The sequence below is a fragment of the Mauremys mutica genome, chromosome 2 (genome assembly GCF_020497125.1).
Source record: "Mauremys mutica isolate MM-2020 ecotype Southern chromosome 2, ASM2049712v1, whole genome shotgun sequence".
NCBI lineage: Eukaryota > Metazoa > Chordata > Testudines > Geoemydidae > Mauremys > Mauremys mutica.
Genome location: NC_059073.1, coordinates 183,315,211 through 183,336,080, shown reverse-complemented (window position 1 = coordinate 183,336,080; position 20,870 = coordinate 183,315,211). Strand labels below are relative to the sequence as shown.

At 40.7% G+C, this 20,870-nt stretch overlaps 1 protein-coding gene across 3 annotated transcripts in view; it reads right to left on the bottom strand.

Moving 5' to 3' along the window:
* The window catches only part of PTPN3 (protein tyrosine phosphatase non-receptor type 3), a 339,148-nt gene that overhangs the window by 11,796 nt on the left and 306,482 nt on the right, over positions 1 to 20,870 (bottom strand). For all 3 annotated transcript variants that reach the window (XM_045007229.1, XM_045007230.1, XM_045007231.1), the window contains exons 23-25: positions 19,152 to 19,298; positions 6,169 to 6,297; positions 1,517 to 1,662 (exon numbers count right to left, since the gene is read on the bottom strand). In XM_045007229.1, coding sequence (XP_044863164.1) covers positions 1,517 to 1,662; positions 6,169 to 6,297; positions 19,152 to 19,298 — 422 coding nt within the window. The remainder of the gene's footprint in view (positions 1 to 1,516; positions 1,663 to 6,168; positions 6,298 to 19,151; positions 19,299 to 20,870) is intronic.

The window sequence follows — 20,870 nt, the reverse complement described above, 5'->3', positions numbered from 1 at the left end:
TGTCACAAGATATTTACGTGCCAGATGCGCTAAATATTCATATGTCCCTTCATGCTTCAACCACCATTCCAGAGAACATGGATCCATGCTGACGACAGGTTCTGCTCGATAACAATCCAAAGCATGTTCATTTTCATCATATTTCAAATATTTCATATTTTCATCATCATGAGTCAGATGCCACCAGCAGAAGGTTTTCTTTTTTGGTGGTTCGGGTTCTGTAGTTTCTGCATCACAGTGTTGTTCTTTTAGGACTTCTGAAAGAATGCTCCACACCTTGTCCCTCTCAGATTTTGGAAGGCACTTCAGATTTTTGAACCTTGGGTCAAGTGCTGTAGCTCTCTTTAGAAGTCTCACATTGGTACCTTTTTTGCTTTTTGTCAAATCTGCAGTGAAAGTGTTCTTAAAATGAACAACATGTGCTAGGTCATCATCCAAGATGGCTATAACATGGAATATGTGGCAGAATGTGGGTAAAAACAGAACAGAAGACATACAATTCTCCCCCCAAGGAGTTCAGTCACAAGTTTAATTAACACATTTTTTTTCCAACAAGTGTCATCAGCATGGAAACACGTCCTCTGGAATGGTGGCTGAAGCATGAAGGGCATACAAATGGTTAGCATATCTGGCATGTAAATACTTTGCAATGCTGGCTACAAAAGTGCCATGCAAATGCCTGTTCTCATTTTCAGGTGACATTGTAAATAAAAGTGGGCAGCATTATCTCCCATAAATGTAACCTAACTTGTTTGTCTTAGTGATTGGCTGAACAAGAAGTAGGTCTGAGTGGATTTGTAGGCTCTAAAGTTTTACATTTTCGTTTTTGAGTGCAGTTATGTAACAAAAACATCTACACTTGTAAATTGCACTTTCACGATAAAGAGATTGCACTACAGTACTTGTATGAGGTGAACTGAAAACTACTATTTCTTTTGTTTATCATTTTTACAGAGCAAATATTTGTAATTGAAAATACTAATAAAAAGCAAGCACTGTACACTTTGTATTCTGTGTTGTAATTAAAATCAATATTTGAAAATATAGAAAAAAATCCACAAATATTTAACACATTTCAATTGGTATTCTGTTGTTTAATAGTGCGATCAAAACTACCATTAATCACAGTTAGTTTTTTGAGTTAACTGCTTTTAATCAACAGCCCTATTAAAAAGCATTAAGTTGTTTACTACATTAAACAACAGTTACTGGTGTCAGATGGTCATATAATTGAGCAATTTAACCAGAAAGATTAATCATGAAGGAGGCAACGGGATGGTAAAGAAACCCAAACCCTTACACACAATACCGTAACTTTTGTCTCCATTGGATAAGTGCTCACTGGCTAATAGGCTTATAGCTTTACGATTTCACCTTTATTTCAAGGAATTTGCTGCCCTGCAGGGTGCATACTATTGAATAATGCATAGAATGTATAATGTCCTTTCTACAGGACAGATTGAATACTAAATCTCTAGGACTCCATCCAATGTAACAGAACTTTAATTTCAAGTACCTGCAATGAACAAGGACCGGTTCATTCTCCACTCTCTTTGGCCTCATACAGGTGACAAACTCCAAAAAGTCCCTGGAGTCATCAGGAACACCATGATCAGGCCAAGCAACGTACTGGAGATGGGTGATGGTGTGCTCTTCCTCTGTCTGAAATGCAATTGTAGTGTCACCATATCTCACTCAGTATTGTAGTAGCTTTACTAAAGTTCAATGAATAAATGCAATTTGTTTCATAATAAACTTACCTAGGCAGCACAAGGCTCCATATCCTGTACAACAGACTGCAAGATTTTCTAACAGAATATTTTCTTATTAAAAACCAATAAAATAAGTGGTTCTTGGAGAAAAAAATTTAAAAATAAATGTAGGTGTTTAATAAGAGCATATTTACTATATATAGCTCCTTTCAGCCCAAAAGATTTCAAAATGCATTACCATTTATATTTTGGGAACAGTAATTCCAGCAAAGAAATGCAGCCATCTCTGAAGTAACACATGGCAACAGCTATGTACAGCAATATTACACAATAGTTTAGATTAGAAAGGAGGAAATACCTGCTGAAATTGCAGAAGAAATTTACAGGCAGAATACAATTACCAGATTTGAAATTTGGTCTGGACTCGAGGGTTAAACACCCCTCCGTCATGCAAAAAGTGCCATAGAATCTTTAATGATTAAGTAGAATAGACCTTTGCTTACATTTCATCCAAAAGACAGTATCCGCAGCAGCATCTGCTAACACCGCACTGGGATGATGGTTTAGTACTGACACTGGTGGAACAGTGCCACCTGCAAAATTATTACTACCTGCAGCACGCTAGGTTTTCCCTCCAAATACTGACAGTGCAAGCCTTGTGATCTTGAGAGATTTAGTGGGATTACAATACAAGATAATATGGCTGCTGACCAGTTCTAAATCTGTTTTCCCCTTCATAGTCATCATACATCTTATACACTGATAGGAAGGAGAAATGTTAAATAATGTATGTCTATTTGTGGATTTGGTCAGAACATAAGCTTACATGGGCATATTTGCTAACTATGATTCCTGTTAACAGGACAGGTTATGTATAGTATATACTGATATGTTAGAGAAATTATGAATGAATTATATTTATACTGCCTGTGGAAGCACTTCATTCTGTATGATGAAAATGTAATTAGTTGAGAAATTCTATTGTACAAAGGGCTTTTTTTCATTTAATTATACCTAAGGGAAGCCATGTACTAGAAACTACTTCAATTTCTTAACTTCCTGTTGATTCTCATCGTGCAAAAGCAACTCTTCTTAACACAATCATCTTCACATGCAAATGCATTCCAGTGACTGACTCATTCTACTTCATTTGCATACAGCTGTCAACATATGCACGGGGCATGATTTGAAAAACACTAGTTTTATAACATGGCTTTGGTCCATATTACATTTAACTTTTTAAACTAGACTGTTTTCCAGGGGATAGACTGGAAAAAATGAGCTATGATATTCCCCGAAGCTCTAATATATCAACATGCCAAAATGAAATGCCACTCACAAAGACCGTGAAAAATCTTCATAGTATGGTCAACCCTCTTTCTTCCATATTTTTAGTAACAGTGAAATAGTTAACTATACTGACTTTTCAATGTTCATCATTAAGCTCAACATTAACACTCAAATGAGAAGAATGTTGCTCTCATTCATTCACATTGCTCTCACACTTAGAATATCACTGCATGAGTTCATACTCCGGTCACATTTTAAGTTCGCCATGTTTTTTCTGATGGGGTCACACAAGCATCTTTTCATGGTATCAAACATTATGAGCTGAAATTATAGGACTGTGTGGCTATGACCACCTCCGTTCCCTGAATTGCCTGACTTTGATGCCATAGGTGGCTTGCTCTGTAACTGGGTAGGTGCAGATATTAGATCCAATATCGTTTCTAGGGACCAGGCATGTATGATATGACATAGAACCTCTATTGCCTAGCAAAGTGGGCTCAAGGCATGAAAGCCCTATACACTGCACTGCAGTCCTGGGAATGAGTTTATTTCAGGCAGAAGAAACAGTATGTATATACATCCCCCTCCTGGAACATGGAAGGGTATGAAATATCCTGGCATAAATCCACTCTCCTTGAAGGCAAGGCCTCAACAATGATGATCGAAAGGCCCAGGAACCCAAGTTCCAGAGTAAATCCTAAATGTGCACCAATGTAAACTAACACTAACCAGCTAGCTAAATATAATACACTGGAAACAAGGTGAGTTTGGGATGAACTCCCCAGAAATCACTCTAGGAGCTGAGAGAAGAGGTCCTTATATCGACAGCTCAACTTTGGGTCTCAGAAAGAAAGGAAGTCGGACAGGTGGACAAGCATGGTCCTTTTATGGCCTCAGCTCTGAATTGTTTGTTGCAACAAGGAGCAGCATAGTTGGTCTCTTGATCACTGCTTTCTAGAATGTTGCCAAAACTCTGCAAAGCCAGTCAAATCCCATAAGGGGGACTAAGCCACCCCAAAGAAAGAAACCCATACACGTTATAATAGTTCTCTTCTGAAAACGTAGGGGAGTTCACCCTCAGTGCCTCAAAGAGATGAGGTGGAACAGTGATCACATATATTATGGATAGAACAGTTTTGTTCTCATTAACTGGAGAAACTAGAGTGCATTTGAATCATAGCACTCAGGCTAGATGAAATTTTGACTCATTCTAAAACAAACCAGGGAGTCTGTGGTGTGATCTTAGGTGTTCATTAAAGACTCCAGGCTGAGTCATATGTGTGAGTGCTGAAGGGACACATTACTGAGGCACCTGGGGACAGCTACACAAAATTCAATAGCACTTTGAGCAGTTTTTTAGATTTAAATAATGAACGTATTACTCATCACAAATGAAGGCTTGAATGTGCTAGGAGCTGCATTTTTAATAGCTCATAGACATCAAATACAATGAGCAAGCACATTACATAAGATCTCTCTAGAATAAGAGCACACTAGTCCATCAAGACTACTTTTGTTGTTGCAAGCATCTTCAGTTTTCTGTATTTTGCTCTATTCTTTCCTAAGGACCAATGTGCTCCATTGTTAAATATCCCAGTGTTCCTCAAACTTCAACATCTTCATTACCCTTTTTCATTCTCCTTTTCAAACAGTTGTGACTTTTTCTGATGTGGTCTCCTAAGATTTTGATTCAAATTTTTAATGTTTTATCATAATAAATATTCACTTTTCAGAATGCCCACATTTACATGTCTCCCTTCCTGTCAATAAATCCAAATTCTACTATGCTTAATCTGTTTTCCTATCTTAAATCTCAGAATAAATTTCATCCCTGTATGCCCACCACCACCTACTTTGGTTGCAGTAGCCTGTTACTCCATTTAAACTCTCACCAATTGCTTGTATTACTTATCTGGCTTTGGGTTTTTCCAAAAGTTGACATGGGTGCAATACATACCACTGGTAGTAAGAGGTAATCGAGCTATGTGCATGTGTGCGCACAAAGGCGGGAAAACAGCAAACTACTCTCACAGAGAAGCAAATATGGTGTGTGCCTGTGCCTCCAACACCTTTTCAAAACAATAAGGAGGGGGCAGGAGGAACACAGTAAATTCTACACTCTGCAAAACAATTGGAGTAGTGTAGTTACTTAGGGGAGAAGTTGTCAAATATGTAGCTTAAGGGGCTAGAGATTTAAGATTTTTGTATTTTAACTTGCAAGGTATGATTTCTGATACTTGAACTTTAATTAAAAAACTGGTGGGTATGTGGTAGATTCCTATGGGATATTTTACAATGACACAAAGGCTTCCGCCTTTCAGAAGATAATAGATATTTTGTGGTTAGAACTTTGAGAGAGGATGTAAAGATGTCAGAGAGAAAAACGTAGGGCAGCTTAAAATTAGAGGTGGACAGGAACCAAGCCCCTCTGTATAAACAAACTCAGACTTTCAAGAAGCTTGGATGTGATCCGAATATGAACTTTGCAGTACAAATTCATCTGTAAAAGTGTTTCATGCATTTGACTCTTCCTCTTTTCTCCCCTTTCATTACAACAAAATAGCAGCAGCCGAAGGGTACAAAAACCTTGCATAAATTGCAAGTGTTCCAACAGTGCACTCTATGAAGCTGCCTTTTCAGTTTAACAAAACTAATGGAAGAAGATTCACACGATTCTGTAAGCTCCCTCAAAACTACATTACAAGGATTCACCTTTTTCTGCTAATTGCTCTATGGATGTGTGGCACTGAAGAATTGTCCCAGCCTCTGCTTTTGAATGAGCAAAAATATTATGAAGGAAAAAAAAAATCTATATTTTAGCCCTTAATGTTTGTTTATAGTCAGGGGCTGTAAAGCAGCATGAATAAGTATAATATTGTATAAATACACAATAACATAATAATAGAACAAGGCCTTATAATTAGTTACTTTTTTAGCTTTTTATTTTTTTATTTTTTATTAAAATAACTCACTAGAAAGATCTTTAGAATTGCATGGTTTTGGGGGCATCCCTAAAGAAAATTAATCTAAATGCACTGGTTCACGTAATACCTATAATATATATACAAGTTGACAATACTTGGTTATATTTCTCACTCCAGCAAAACCAAAACAAAACAACTCCCACCCCCAAAAGCTAAAGGCCACACTACAGAAAAGCACTCACCTCAATATTTGTAATCACCATTTCTCTAAAAACATAGGCAATAGTACAATCTTCAGATTGACACTTGACACGAAAGTTGCCATACTCCATTATATCTGGTGGATCAGGCCAATACTGATGACATTTGGTCTGCAAAGAAAAAAGAACGCACAAGCCATGAGCTTACAATTAATACATTTTCTCATTTGAACAGGGCATCTATGTGACCCAACTCTCTCTTCCTACGTTAACATTCAGAGAGCTCAGTAATGTTATTTATAACTGCTCTGGTTTGTTTTGTGGAATGTGTGCATCTGTACCTGAGAACAGCTTGACATGTTGGGCCTGATTCTCCACGGCCTTGTGTAGTCATTTACACCTGTGCAAAGTGCGTGCTGAATGCCAAAGTTGTGATCCTCACATTCCCTTTACACAGGTGTCAATGAATGACTACAGTGTACGAACCGGTGGAGAATTAGACCCATCACATCTAATGGCATTATTGAACACCTTTAATCCTCAGTGCCTGCTTTCTGAGATTTAAAACCCCCCCATGACCACTGAGCAATCACATTTTTGCTGATCATGGGATAGTAGCAGAGTTTCTGTAAAAATACAACCCAAGTTTTTGTCGAGTCAGTGAAATTCTTGTTTTACAAAAATGTGGTCTGAGCTAACAGATATTTTAAGTGCTATTTTCGTTTTTTGAAATCTCACAGGAACATATAGTAATTTTTTTTCAAGTGAACAACAATCTTTTGAAATATCAATTTAATATTACAAATCATGGGTGTACACAGATACAAAAATGGAGACTGGCCTTGAAGACTGGATCAAAATGTCAAACCTCAGTGTTGTTCCCTCATAAATTTGCGAATATATATCCATGGGTCAAAATAACTAATGACAAGATTTTTTTTTTTACTTTAATAATGTGCCATTTTGACCTTTGCATATAGTTTTGCAAGTTTTAGGAGGCATTAAGGTTGAGTGGGCAGTATAAATTAGTGGAATTACAGTGGGGATTGGCAAGTGGAAGCGAATGCTACATTAGTGAACTAGGATAACAGTTTCTTTGTTTTGGAGAGCAAAAGCACTGCAGCTCATTTTAATGAGCTGAAAAGGCTTTTGCCAGGAGTACGCTGGAACAAGTACGTTTAATGTGTGATTTACACTGGAGAAGTAGTTTTCAAAGAGGATGCTAATTTTTCATTTGTATGACAAATATCAAGATATTTACTTTTAGTCACGTGATCCTTTTCCAGAGTGGGAGGATGGGGGAGTGGAGATAAACAACATGTATTTGGTGACTATCAAAACTAATTACAAAATTTATGCCTGACGTCAAACAGACTTGAAGGGTTAGGAGTATCAGAAACGAAAGTCTTCAAACATGAGGGATGTTTTTTCAAGAATGCAAAGTACAGATTCTAGAACAATAATGTCAAATCTTTTCAGCCTGAGAGCCAAGCATATTTCAGCCACATCAAGGGGCCACATTCAATACACTGGGGCAGATACTCTGCCCTGTTCTGCTCCCTTTGTGTCACTGCGACTTTGTGAAAGGACTTTAGCTCTTTTTGCCAGTGGGAGCAACTTCCCATAGACTATCAGCAAACTAAAGTCTTTGTCTTTGGCCGTAGACCAAGGTTGCATAAATGGATGACGGAATAGTCCAGGTTTTACCCCCATTTAGGTTTTAACCTCATTTGGGTGTTTGTTTTAAATATAATGGCCAATGGGACAGACTATCGAGGAGATAAAGAAGAAAGCCCTAGGATCTATACAAGCAGTGCTGCACTTCACTCGCGTCCATGGGGGCAGTCTAATCACTTCAGCTCTTAGAGTTCTCAAGGCTAAAGTCTGTGCCCAAATACTACATGGTGCAAAAATACAGGGCTGGAAGAATACTAGTGAGTTAGATGTTGTGTCAAACACATTTTTAAGGAAATGTTCAGCCTCTCAAATTACACCCGACTTGCTTTACTCAGGACAGAGGTAGGGGAATGTATTATTTCGACCAAAGCCAATGCCTTTATACTAATTATTGGTTCCGTATTTGGCACATGAATCAACGGTGCCTTCCAAGGTTATGTCTGGAAGAACAGCTCAACAAGCTACATACTCAACAAGTTCACCATTCCCTCCATTCTTTGGGCTTTTTGGAACTTGACTTGGTTAGGACTGTAAGCAGAAGGGTGAAAATCTTAACTAAGCTCAGAGCAAAAGATATCTGTAACTCCTGGATGTAGCACACAATAAATATGTCTTCTTGTCTTTCTCAGTTAAAGAATATCCACAGATATGAGAAATATTTGGATATTTTGAACAGTACATTAAGGATGGCCTGTTATAATTGGGACTTACAAATTTACCCGAATTGTGAGCTCAACTGTGAAAAGTGGAAGTTCCTAAAATGTCACAATAACTAATAAAGACAAATGTTAATGGGAAAAGTGCAAAAAAAGACAAAAAGACTAAATATGTCCAAACAAAAATGCCTCCTGATATAACTCAAGGACTGCGTTAAAATCATGCTTGGTAAACAAGGGAAGTGTGGAACTGGAAACTAATGAACCAAAATTAGTGTGTCAGAAATTAGGTCTAACTGGTGGAAAAATAACGAGGGGATGGGCTATTCCACTCCATTCTGGGGACCTTAAAGAAAGAGACTTTGGAAAACAAAGTGGCTACTGGAGTGAGCTTTACCCTCATGGCGGCCACCTCTACTGTCTCCTGGGACAAGGGCCGTCCCTAGGAGGGTGCGGGTCTGGGACATAGGCACCGAATTTCTAATCTGCTGGGGGATACTTACTCCTGGCTCTGTCCAGGCTCTGCCCCCACTCCACTCCTTCCACCAAGGCCCCACTCCCACCCTGCCCTCACTCCCACCCAGTTCTGCCCTCCTCTCCCCTCCCCTCCCCATCAGCGCCTCCTGATGCCATGAAACATCTGATCCGTGGCAGGCAGTAGGCGCTGAGAGGGAGGAGGAGATTGGCTAATCGGCGGGCAGGAGGGGGAAGTTTTGTGGGGGGGGCTCCTCCTCTCTCCCCCCACCCTCCTGCCCATCCCCATTCGCCACCTCACCCCACTTTCCCAGGGTGTTTGCAGTAACTGGTTATTGGTTTCTCAGCTTTTCCTCTTTTTCCCCTCTCCTAGGTTTCCATGGATGGCTGTGTGGGAAAGGAATGCCATCTTTTGCAGGATCTCTCCTAAGTGCAGGCAAAGCCAGCCAAGCTCCTCCTGCTTTCCTTCAACATAACAGAAAAGGACCCCCCAAAAAGGGTGATACTAAGGCAGGCTGGGATTATGTCAATTCAACAGTTTCCCTCAGCAGATCCCACAGTGAAGAGCTCTAGTGGAAGTTAAAGTTGTTTAAAGCTCACTGCAAAAACGCTGAAAGAGGACAGAACCATATATCCTCTTCTGGTATGAATTTTCCATCAGGTGGATGCAGAGGGCTTAGCTGGTGTAGGGAGGTATGGTTAATATACACCAGGGTGAGCTTTCCTGAGTCTAGCCTTCAGTTTAGTTAAAGCTGTTTTCAAAAGATTTTTCAAGTTGAAACATTACAGTTTCTTAGCAACAACACTGCTGTAGAGTGCATGCACTGCTTTTGAATTACTCAAGACAGCCTGGTTACGTTTCTCTAAAGCATTCTGACTAGGTTTTAATTTAGGTTAAGCCACCTACTTATCTTAAAATTTTCTTCTCTCTTAGTAATTGCAAATAAGGTTATACATCTAAAAGCTCCTTTATACATATGTACATATATACCTCCACAACCAAAAATCATCTCTCATATAGTTTCAACATATATATGTGAAGCTTATATTAGATGAGCGATCACATATTTCTGAATAACTTCTCCTTTGGGAGAAGAGCGCTAATCACAGAAAATTAAGCTATGGCATTATCATCACTATAACTCTAACTCCTCATTGATTCAATCATATTTTATTTTGTGCCGTTGGTTTGAACACCCCATAAAATAAGTAAAATGATAACATAATTATTTCTGGCATGTTTTTAATGAAATGCTTATACATTCTCTCTCATCATGCCATCTGATTGTCCCTGAAACGTTCACAGTTTGGATCTGCGCTTGTAGAGAAAGAAATCATTGTAAGAATACTCTTCCCTATTCTGATTGTATTTAAAACCCTAGCAACCATATAAATGAAATGTGTATCAAATCTTGCAAAATCTTTTAGACGTTTCCACAAAATAAAATAACAATTCCTTCCTACTGGGAAAAAGGCTTCAAATCTCCCACTAGATTTTGAATTTGACAATTCTACTTTTCCCATTAGCACTGTGAACCAATAGTCCTCTGTGTTCTCACTCATCCATATACTGTAGTCCCTTTTAAGGCGAGTGGCATATTTATTATTTAAATTTTCCAAAACCGCCTCGTTTTAAGTTTATAACACTTGTATGAAACTAGAATAATGTATATGAAATTTCAAAGTGTACTGATGATTTTCTGCACTAAACATTAAGGTTTGCATTAAAAATACCACATTTGAAGAAACTTCAGAAATACCATTAAAACAACATTTTGGGTGAAAGATTTAGCATGAAAAATTATTAATTGCCTAAGTCAGTTTCTAGTCAATGGAAGCTCTGCTTAAACGCGGACTAATTAAGAACTGCAAAATTTCAACCAACATGACTAAACATTTCTCTTACTAGAGCAGTTTACATGGTTCAGCCAATAAAGAGCCAATAAACAGCTGTCAAACTACTTGGAATAGTTTAAGAATTCCATGAAAGTTTTTTCCTCACCCACTCTATATAGCTAAAATGATTCTCTCCAATTTTCTCTATGGCTAAGAACATTATCTGGACTTTTTGAGAGATGAGTGAAGGAGATACACCCCACAAACTAACTCCCTTCCCTGCTGAGAAGAGAACAGCAGCTCTAAAATGGCCAGTGAGCTGCTGAATGGTTATGATCATGTTTAAGTGTCAGTTTCTTCAAGACAGTACAGAGTTATAAAGTGAAATACTGGAAAATTTCAGGGAGATAACTATTATCAGAATCATGGGTATTTTGTCACTATTTGAACGGTATTTAATTACCTTACTGCTAAATTTTCTAAAGGATTTTGATCCTTCCCTTTTAGTATCAATTTTTTTTATAATAAAAAAAGAGCAATTCCCTATATCTCTTGATAAATCAGCTTTTTCAGGCACTGAGATTAAGTTTACATCTTCATGTGATCAGAAATATGTAATTCAAATGGTTTGGGAGAATGAGAGAAATAGTTTGTTCACTAGAATTTCTTCTCCCCTCATATTATAAGGGCCACTCAAACTAGATATAAGAAAGTACTTCGGGTTTTCTTTGCTTAGGGCTGAGATTGCTGCCCAAGCCTTTTCTGCTTCCATCTTTTCCCCATTAAGACAAGGATATATAAAGATCAGAATCCTATTATATATATATGAAAAAACTTTGCCATCTCGCATGAAAAAAATGATGATTTAGGTTATTTGGAAGCTAGGTCTGGTAAATTATTTGCCCTATGAAAGGATCTGTGTTCAGCTCAGTGATTATTAAAACAGCACTTACACCTTTGGGAAAAATGTATAATAATTTTAATTGATAAACACCATATACCTTAGATAGTCAAGCTATACATTCACTTTGTTTCCCTCAAGATTTTCCTGATGCAATTTTCTTCTACCAAACATTTTTAAAACTTACTCCAAAGACTTCCAAATAGCCATACTTTGTTAATAATTTGATGTAATGTTTTTTTAAAAACCTTTGCCAAAATACAGCATGAAAGAAGGCATCAATTTTAATGGCATTTAAACAAGCCCCACACCCATGGTCTCCAAAATTACCCTTAGCTGAATTTACTGCAAATTATTTTAAAATAATCAGTTAGTAACAAGACTTTCAAAAGAAGTAGTGATCAAGATGAGAATATAATGCCTGCTAACAACGTTAGACTGAGATTTATTTACAGGTCAGAAAAGAGCGAACAGCACAATCAAAACATGTGATTACCTTTTAAGCAGACTCAGAAAAGCACCACAATGAAGAAGCCTTTACCACATTTATTGTCCCCTAGGAAAAGGAACAGTCCAGCATTGATGCGGACATGGAAACCATGAGACTGACACCACAACATGGATAAATGTGAAGGCTGTAACTTTATTAAAAGCCAGTGGGGAACCACTCCCGAATGATCTGGCAAGGCTGTTTCACTGCAAATTTCAACTGGGCACCAATGGCTCCAGATTCTAGAAGCATAGGGGTGGGAATGAAGGCAGTGCCCCTTTTACACCCTCCTGCCTGCTTGGGATGCTGGCTGGAAGCCAGATCCCCAACCACTTCCCCTCCTCTGCTCAGGAGATTGCAGAAATGAGATGAGGAAAGCCACATGCTGCACAACACACAGGGGCGGCTCCAGGCACCAGCATGCCAAGCGTGTGCCTGGGGCGGCAAGCCACAGGGGGCGCTCTGCCAGTCGCCGCGAGGGCGGCAGGCAGGTTGCCTTCGGTGGCATGCCTGCAGAGGGTCCACTGGTCCTGTGGCTTCGGCGGACCTCCCGCAGGCATGCCACCGAATCCGCGGGACTGGTGACCTCCCGCAGGCAAGCTGCCGAAGGCAGCCTGCCTGCCGTGCTTGGGGCAGCAAAATACCTAGAGCCGCCCCTGACAACACATGTAGGCATGCCCACTTCTGCACAATGTTGTACTCTGGGCCCATACTCAAAGCAGCCTTTCGTGTTACAGGGACCTTACATTGGACCCTATTTAACCCACCGACCCCACTGGAACCCATCGAAGTTGCAACAATGTAATTTAACCCCACCCCCCAAGCAGGGCCGGCTTTAGGCCTATTCCACCAATTCCCCCGAATCAGGCCCCGTGCCTATTCCCCCTTCCCTGGCTAGAGGCGCCTTTTTAATTTTTACTCACCTGGCAGCACTCCAGGTCTTCGGCGGCGGGTCCTTCAGTGCTGCCGAAGACCCGAAGCGAGTGAAGGACCCGCCACTGAAGTGCCGCCGAAGACTTGGAGCACTGCCCGGTGAGTACAAGCCCCACGTGTTTTTTTACCTGTGTTTTTTTTTTTGTTTGTTTTTTAGTCATCCCTGCCGGGGCCCTGTCGAAACTGTTCGAATTGGGCCCCACACTTCCTAAAGCTGGCCCTGCCCCCAAGTGGACTTCTGATGCTGGATGGAAAGTGAAACCCACCCCCACAGCAATTTGCCACTTGGGGAAAGTCCCTTCCAGACCCCAAATAAAGTTTGGCAGTCAGCCTAGCTTCCTGAGTAAGAGTGCAGCTGGAACGGAGCCCCCGTGGCTATTTGCAAGCAGCAAGGGCAAGAAGATGCCATCACCTCTCCTGCCCCTGCAGGCAAGAGCCAAATCAGCTGGCCCCTCATAGCCCTGTAGTTCAGTGGCAGCAGGACTGGGCGGGGCAGGCTCCAATGATGGATGCCATGAGGCAGCCCATCCTGTGATACAGGGCAGTGGAGGGAAGGAATGACAAGCACCCTCCCCATCCCTCATACATGCATGGAGCAGGGAGAGGAAAGGGGAGCACCAGTAGCACTGCCTCAGTTGCTCCGGCTTGCGATTTCCATTTTTTGCCCTTTCACCCAGAGGAGGAAGGAAAAAAGATACTCCATCACCTCCATCAAAGATGCACCTCGGCTAGTGAAGTGAGCATTACCAGATATCATATTCCATGCCACTAGGAGTTGTGCCTATTATTTAAATTTTTCATACCAATGCATTACATGAAAAATTCTCTTTGTTTCTCCACGTGATCATTCTTCATATTTTTAAATGTAAAATCATTAAAATCAGAATGGGGTTTATAAATGTTGATCATGAGAACTGTGTAAGAAAACTAGCAGAGGCATACTCAGATACAATGATTGGGGTATCTGAAAAGAATCATCCTTCATGCCTGATGGGGAAAACTGAGTTAAGAAACTGGGAAAACCGATGAGCAACTTTGGTTCACGTAAATGAGAATGTGTCAGTTGTTGAACATATGAATATTTCTTTTTGAAGTGAAACATGTAAGACTGAACTGGAAAAAAAATCCTCCCCGTAAATGATTAATTATGCCTCAATTTACAGGCTGAATGTAGGAACCAAGGGCCAAAATCACTCCTGTTGATACAGGAAAGTGAAAGTTGCCTTCTGTGGTCCAGAGGGGTTTCATGCAAGGGTACACCTCTCAATCGTCAGGCTTGCCAGTGTGTGATACAAGCAATCACAATGAGCGACAAACTATAGAAATGTGGAACACCTGTGGTTTGTCATGCCATAAGTGACATTTATAAAGGTTTTTAACTATAACACCAAGAGAAAAGGCTTTTTTCTCATTGTGTGAATTAAATAAGCTAGTTTGTTTTTAAAAAAAAAAAGAAAACTAAGAAAACAAATCCCATCAAATGCAGTCATAAGGACCCCTCTCCTTCGCACCTGCACACACAGGTTGTCAGAAGGGGCTGAATTCTGTACCTTCAGATTCCCGCACAGATCTTTACCCTTGAAGCTACAGGATTATTTTATATTTTTTGCAGTCCAGCCTCTAGGGAGGAATGTGATGCATATTTAGGCAGCAAGTTACACAACTATTGGGTAGAAAGAAACAGAAAGTTGGAATCAGGACTCCTGGGTTCTATCTGTCTGAAGGGCAATGGTGTTTAATGGTTGGAGCAGTATGAATGACAGAAGGAGTGTAGTGTCACCACCCATCTAATCGAAGGGATTAAGTGCCATGGAAAACACTGTACTGAAAGAAACTATGCTGGTGAGACATTCTTTGAATATCTGAGGATTCTGTAAAGAAATATCTAATCTGTTTAAACACATTTTCACCTTGTAGATATCTGTAATTAACTGCCATAATTTTAACAGACAAACAAAACAAATCTAAATGCTTTGCAGGGTCCTCATCCATTGTGCCCATCAAAGAAGCACTATCAAAATATTTGGGGAGATGCAAGACAGTTGTGTGTGGCCTGAAATCATCTTAGTCTACAAAGCGGGAAATTGTATTTATGAATACAGTTTCTGACTCTCTGGAGAAGCCTGGCTGAGTTGCAGTGGTGAGTACATGCAAGCAACTGGAGGGAAGACAACCCAATAACTTATTTCTATTTGATCCATTAAAAAAATGAAGTAGGATTTCCAACAGTGTTAGATCAGTATGTGTCAATTTGGTACTCTCTATCCACACACAGAGATACATTATAAATTATATATATTCTCACTATATTTAATATGTTAAAATACTACAGGTGAAGTTTTTAGTGCCACTTATAGTTAAGTTTCCCCTCACCCTTTCCAATATAAGACCCTGCTTTCAGTTGCTTATAACTTTGCCAAACTTTAACTATTAGGACTGAAATATTTCATATTGACTGCTTGCCTCAGGCTTTTATTTTTTAATTTCAACTGAAATAATTCAGTCATTTCTGAAAATGAAATTAGTAATAATTGGAGATATACCAATCTCCTAGAACTGGAAGGGACCTTGAAAGGTCATTGAGTCCAGCCCCCTGCCTTCACTAGCAGGACCAACTACTGATTTTTGCCCCTAAGTGGCCCCCTCAAGGATTGAACTCACAACCCTGGGTTTAGCAGGCCAATGCTCAAGCCACTGAGCTATCCCTCCCCCCATGTACAGGAAATACATTTTGTCCATGTTAAAAAAACAAACGTTGTACAGATATTTCATTGAGGCTGGTGCCTCTGTGCTTCAAGGGAGGGCTTGTAATTTAGCATGGAGTGGTCCTGGTGTCTGATGGGCAATATTTTTGGTTAAAAAAAGCACAAATTTGGCTAACTTACAGGCCCCCAAAAAGTCGCAATTCACACATGCTCAGTGGAGACTGGTTAGAGTTTGGCAACTGAATTCTCTAAGATTCCATCTGCACTGGGCATTCTACAGCCCAGGACTTGCAGTACTTTCTTCACAATGGCGCCTCTGGACAGCTGGGTGCCAGGCATCATAACTGAGAGCAGGGAGATTGTCCTGCGCTCTTCCTGCTGTAGGCAGCCTGGACAAGGAGGAAGCCACCTAACTAGAATGCGGAGGAGTGTGGAAAAAGGGGGAGACATGGGAAGAAGGGGACAGCAGAGGACGGGGGAACTAGGGAGCACACTCTTCCAGAACCTGGAACTGAACACTGGTGTCCTGAGTGTCTACATTTCTCAGCTGTCACTACATATCTGTGAAACCCACTGGCTAAATGTGTCTCTCATACCCCTCAAGTGTTTGATCCACAAAAAGGAGAGCAATCTTACCAGTTATTCCGTTAGCTCAGGCAATGGAGATCTGTGCTTTGGACTTAAAGGTACAGACACTACTGGTGACCTAAGCTAGGGGTCCAAATGGTTTAACATGTTATTTCTGTTTTTTGTTCGTTTTTTAAGAAACTTGGAAATTGTATCTGAAAGATTACATTAAAAGGTTAAGGTTGTGAAATCAAACACTCAGAAGTTGGGAAATGCCAATTTAAGGCAACTTTAATTTGCCCCCGCACTCCACCCTGTGTGTATAAGCATTATGATACAGTCACATACTACTATGGTATGGTTACATACAATTTTTTTTTCTACGGGACCCATTCTTAGTTCAGTGAATGGGTGGCCATCACTGGCACATTCAATACCTTTGTTACTGTATTTATACTAGTCGCAATAAAACTTTGTCCTTGCTAAAGTGTCACAAATCCAAAGTTACTCTTTGAGATGGCAAAACAACTTTTGCCAGAGTTAAGGTTTTTAATTATGCTTCTGTGAATGGCTGTGTATACTTGACTGTACCTAAGGATCATGCCTTAACCCTTATGGCCTTAAGGACTTGTCCTCACTAAGGAATTGAAGAACAAACTCTTTCTTCAGAATTTATAAGTCTGCTCCAACTTCCCTGCCTTCCTTCAGCTGCTCTCACTTACTTCCCAATCAGTGCCTTAAATTGAACCTCCAAATATCCACTCCCAAATAAACCAGCTCCCAAACCAGATTCCTAACCAGAATGTCAGTTTCAGGAATTGACAGTGCATTGAGAGTTTACTTCATGAACACAGCTAACGGTTGAGGAGGATTTCTATCAGTAGGAAGGCAGGCAAAAGTCATGACCTGTCCCACCTCCCAGATGCCAGAAAAAAATGGTTACTAATCTTTCATAACTGTTGTTCTTTGAGATGTATCGCTAATGTCCATTCCATGCTAGGTGTGAGTGTGCCACATGCACAGTTGCCAGAGATTTTTCCATTAGTGGTATCCGTAGAACTGGCTCTAGTGCCCTCTGGAGCCGTGCGCATATGTGTCCGCACCCTCTCACTTCCTTCTTGCCAGTAACTCTGACAGAGGGGTAGGAGGGTGGGTCATGGAATGGACACTCAGAACTATACACACTAACTACAATAACTCTGCAATATATGACAGAAAAGTCCAAACCATTGGGAAAGCAGCCTTGCAAGAGCAAGAAGGATCATTCCAGGCAACTGTCATGGGTAGTAAGAAGGAACTGAGAGGTGCGAGGCTGGCAGGGCTCCTTATGCATAGGTGCACGGCTCCAGAGGACGCTAGAGCCGGTCCTACAGATACCACTAAGGGAAAAATCTCTGGCAACTGTGCACGTGGCGTGCACACGCCTAGCATGGAATGGACAGAACATGCACTCAAAGAAGAACCTTTACTTCTCAGAGCAGTGCTCCCTGTTTGATCTGCCTCCGAATCCTTAAACACAGCAAGTTTCTATGTCATCCATTCACTATGTCATCCATTCAGGGGTGGGCAAACTATGGCCCAGGGGCTGCACCCGGCTCTCCAGACGTTTTAATCCCGTGGCCCATGGGAGCTGCAGGGGTGACGTCTGCATACGGGACAGCGCAAAGAGCCACCTGGCCATGCCTCCCTGTAGAAGCCAGAGGGGGGACATGCCGCTGCTTCTGGGAGCTGCTTGAGGTAAGCGCTGCCCGGAGTCTGCCCCAGCCCTGATCCCCCTCCCTCCCTCCGAACACTTCGGTTCCAGCCCGGAGCACCCTCCTGTACCCCCAACCCCTCATCTCTAGCCTCAGCCAGAGCTCTCACCCCACCCTGCACCCTCAATCCTCAATTTTGTGAGCATTCATGGCTCACCATACAATTTCCATACTCAGATGTGGCCATCGGGCCGAAAAGTTTGCCCAGCCCTGCACTAGCTGGTCATTTTTTAGAACAGTGGTCCCCAAACTGTGGGACGTGAGACCATTCAGGGGTGCACGGCTGGCCTGGGCCAGCCCCTGCAGGGGGTGGCAAGGGAGTGCCACCCAGCCCACACTCCGATCCCAGCTCCACCCCGGCTCTGGCTCCACTCCCAGCCCCAGCTTCACTCCCAGCCCCAGGGCCCTGCTTCTGACTGTGGCCTCACTCCCTGAAAAAGTTTGGGGACCACTGTTTTAGAAGTAAAGGGATTTTTCACCTCATGCATATTATAAATTAGCAAATATATTGTACACTGGATATAGAAATATTTGCACTTTTGGATTTCCTATGACTCGGAGTCTATGAACTGATTTCAAAACCATAATTTAGTAAATCAGTTCTCTAACAGATTCTTCAAAGAAGTTTTAAGAAAGGAGTCAAAATATTTTTTCACAGATTCTCAACAACATAAGTAATTTAACTAGACTAAATTTTGGCTATATGTTTTAGAGGGCATTCTCTAACTTCTCTCGCATGATGTTTTCAGAAAAGCAGGTATCAGAATCTGCCATTCTAATATTTTATACATCTTCACATACAGAGTGGTAGGAAACAAGCAGCTGGCCTAACTGTTGCAGAGTTATTTATTCAGGAGAGGGGATAAGAAACAAAGTGCAAAAAGGAAGGAAGATACACAAGCTTCTTTAGCAGAAAGGATTTCAATGTAAACCAGCTTCAATAGCCAAGACCAAAACACAATTTAGACAAATGTTTAATTACTTTGGGACTGATGTGAACTGCAAGCTTCAAGAGAGGATATACACGCTTACCCGTCCTCGTTCGGTGAGGGTTGTCAACATGATGATCAGCGATAACCTATGATCCCAGACTACCTGCCAGAAATGTGCGCAGGTATGTGGAAGAGGCCCTTGAGTGGCGATATATCTGTTCACAATGCCAGCAGAAGGAATTTCCATCTGTCAGGAGAAAAAATACCCTACATCTCATTACTCAAATGCCCAATGTACTATTGTTTTCTTGTTTAAAATAACTTTCACAAAGATGATCTTCTGAAGGAAGTTTAAAGAAACAAGTTGAGTAACAAGATTAACAAATTCACCTTCAATATCTTACAGAATACCACAATATTCGACTACTAATTTAAAATGGACCAAAATCACATGCTGAAACACAGCAATTTCTTTTAAATTATTTTTCTTCACAACAGTGAAACCTAGTTATAAACTCACTAAGATCCTTGAAGCCATTTACAAACTGATGAGTGTAGCATACAAATCATTACAACTTAATCTAAAATGAAAGATTTTGTACTGACTTGCTAAATTTACTCTCAACAGGCAGACATTTTTAATTCTCCTGAAAATGTTTTACTTATCCTGTTGTACAATTTTACAACCTATAATTCTTTACTATCCCTCCGACATTTTAAAAGAAAAAATAACAAAAAAAACCTCACGTTTTCTTCCACTTCCCAACATTTACCCCCTATATTTAGCTTCTCAACTGCTAGACCTGTCAACTACAGCAGCAGTTCTCAACGCTTTTCCCATTCATGACCTAAAACCCAGCTGCAGGGGTCAAACTGTGCTGATATGTGGTGGTTTGATAAACTGGTAAATTTATCTGGAGAATGTCTTCTTGTGATCCAGAACATACATGATCGTTTATTAAAAAAGTCTCTCTCTCACTCTCTCTCTTATGGTTGAAAAGAAAACCTTCAAAAGGTGAACTGATGCAGTGAGGTGGCCCAAATCTGGAGTTAGCCTTAAATAATTACTCTCAGAGAAATATAAACTGACCCTGTTCATTTCAATATGCGATTAACTCTGAAATCTAATTATGACGATTTAAGTGCCAGCTTCATTATTTCAATGCTAATCAAAGCAAATGAGAAAGGAGATGGACATTATGCATATCTGCTAAGAGAGTAGAATCACTTTTTGGCATCTCAAGTCGGTAGAGTTTGGTTTGTGGGCAGAGTACCAATACTTCTATTTTCCAATATCTATTTGGATTCAAATTCTCAAGGAAATCACTCAGAACTCAAACACGCAAAAATGCTTTTAATACAGTTAGACCACCCAGAGGAACAATCCAGACTTTCCCTATAGCTCGTGTCACACAAGGGAATATGTTAACTACTTGTATGAGGGCACATGCTCACAAAAGGAATTGGGGGCTGGGAGAGTAAGGAGTCAAATAATAAGACGTTAACAAGAAGCAATAAGAATGGTTCTTCAAGACATGTCCCCCTATGGGTGCTCCACTGTAGGTGTATCTGTTTCCCTGCACTGCTGATTGGAGAATTTTGATAGCAGTGTCCATTTGGCCCACACATGCACTGCCTCCCCACCCCCACCTTGTGGTCTGTCACGAGACTAACCAGCATTGCACGGGCAAACCCTCCTCAGTTCCTTCGCTGCCACAGAGTGTATGATGAGAACTCCAAAGCAGAGGGGAGGAGGTTGGTTCATGGAGCACCCAAGGGGGACACATCTTGAAGGACCATTGTTACTGCACAAGGAAAT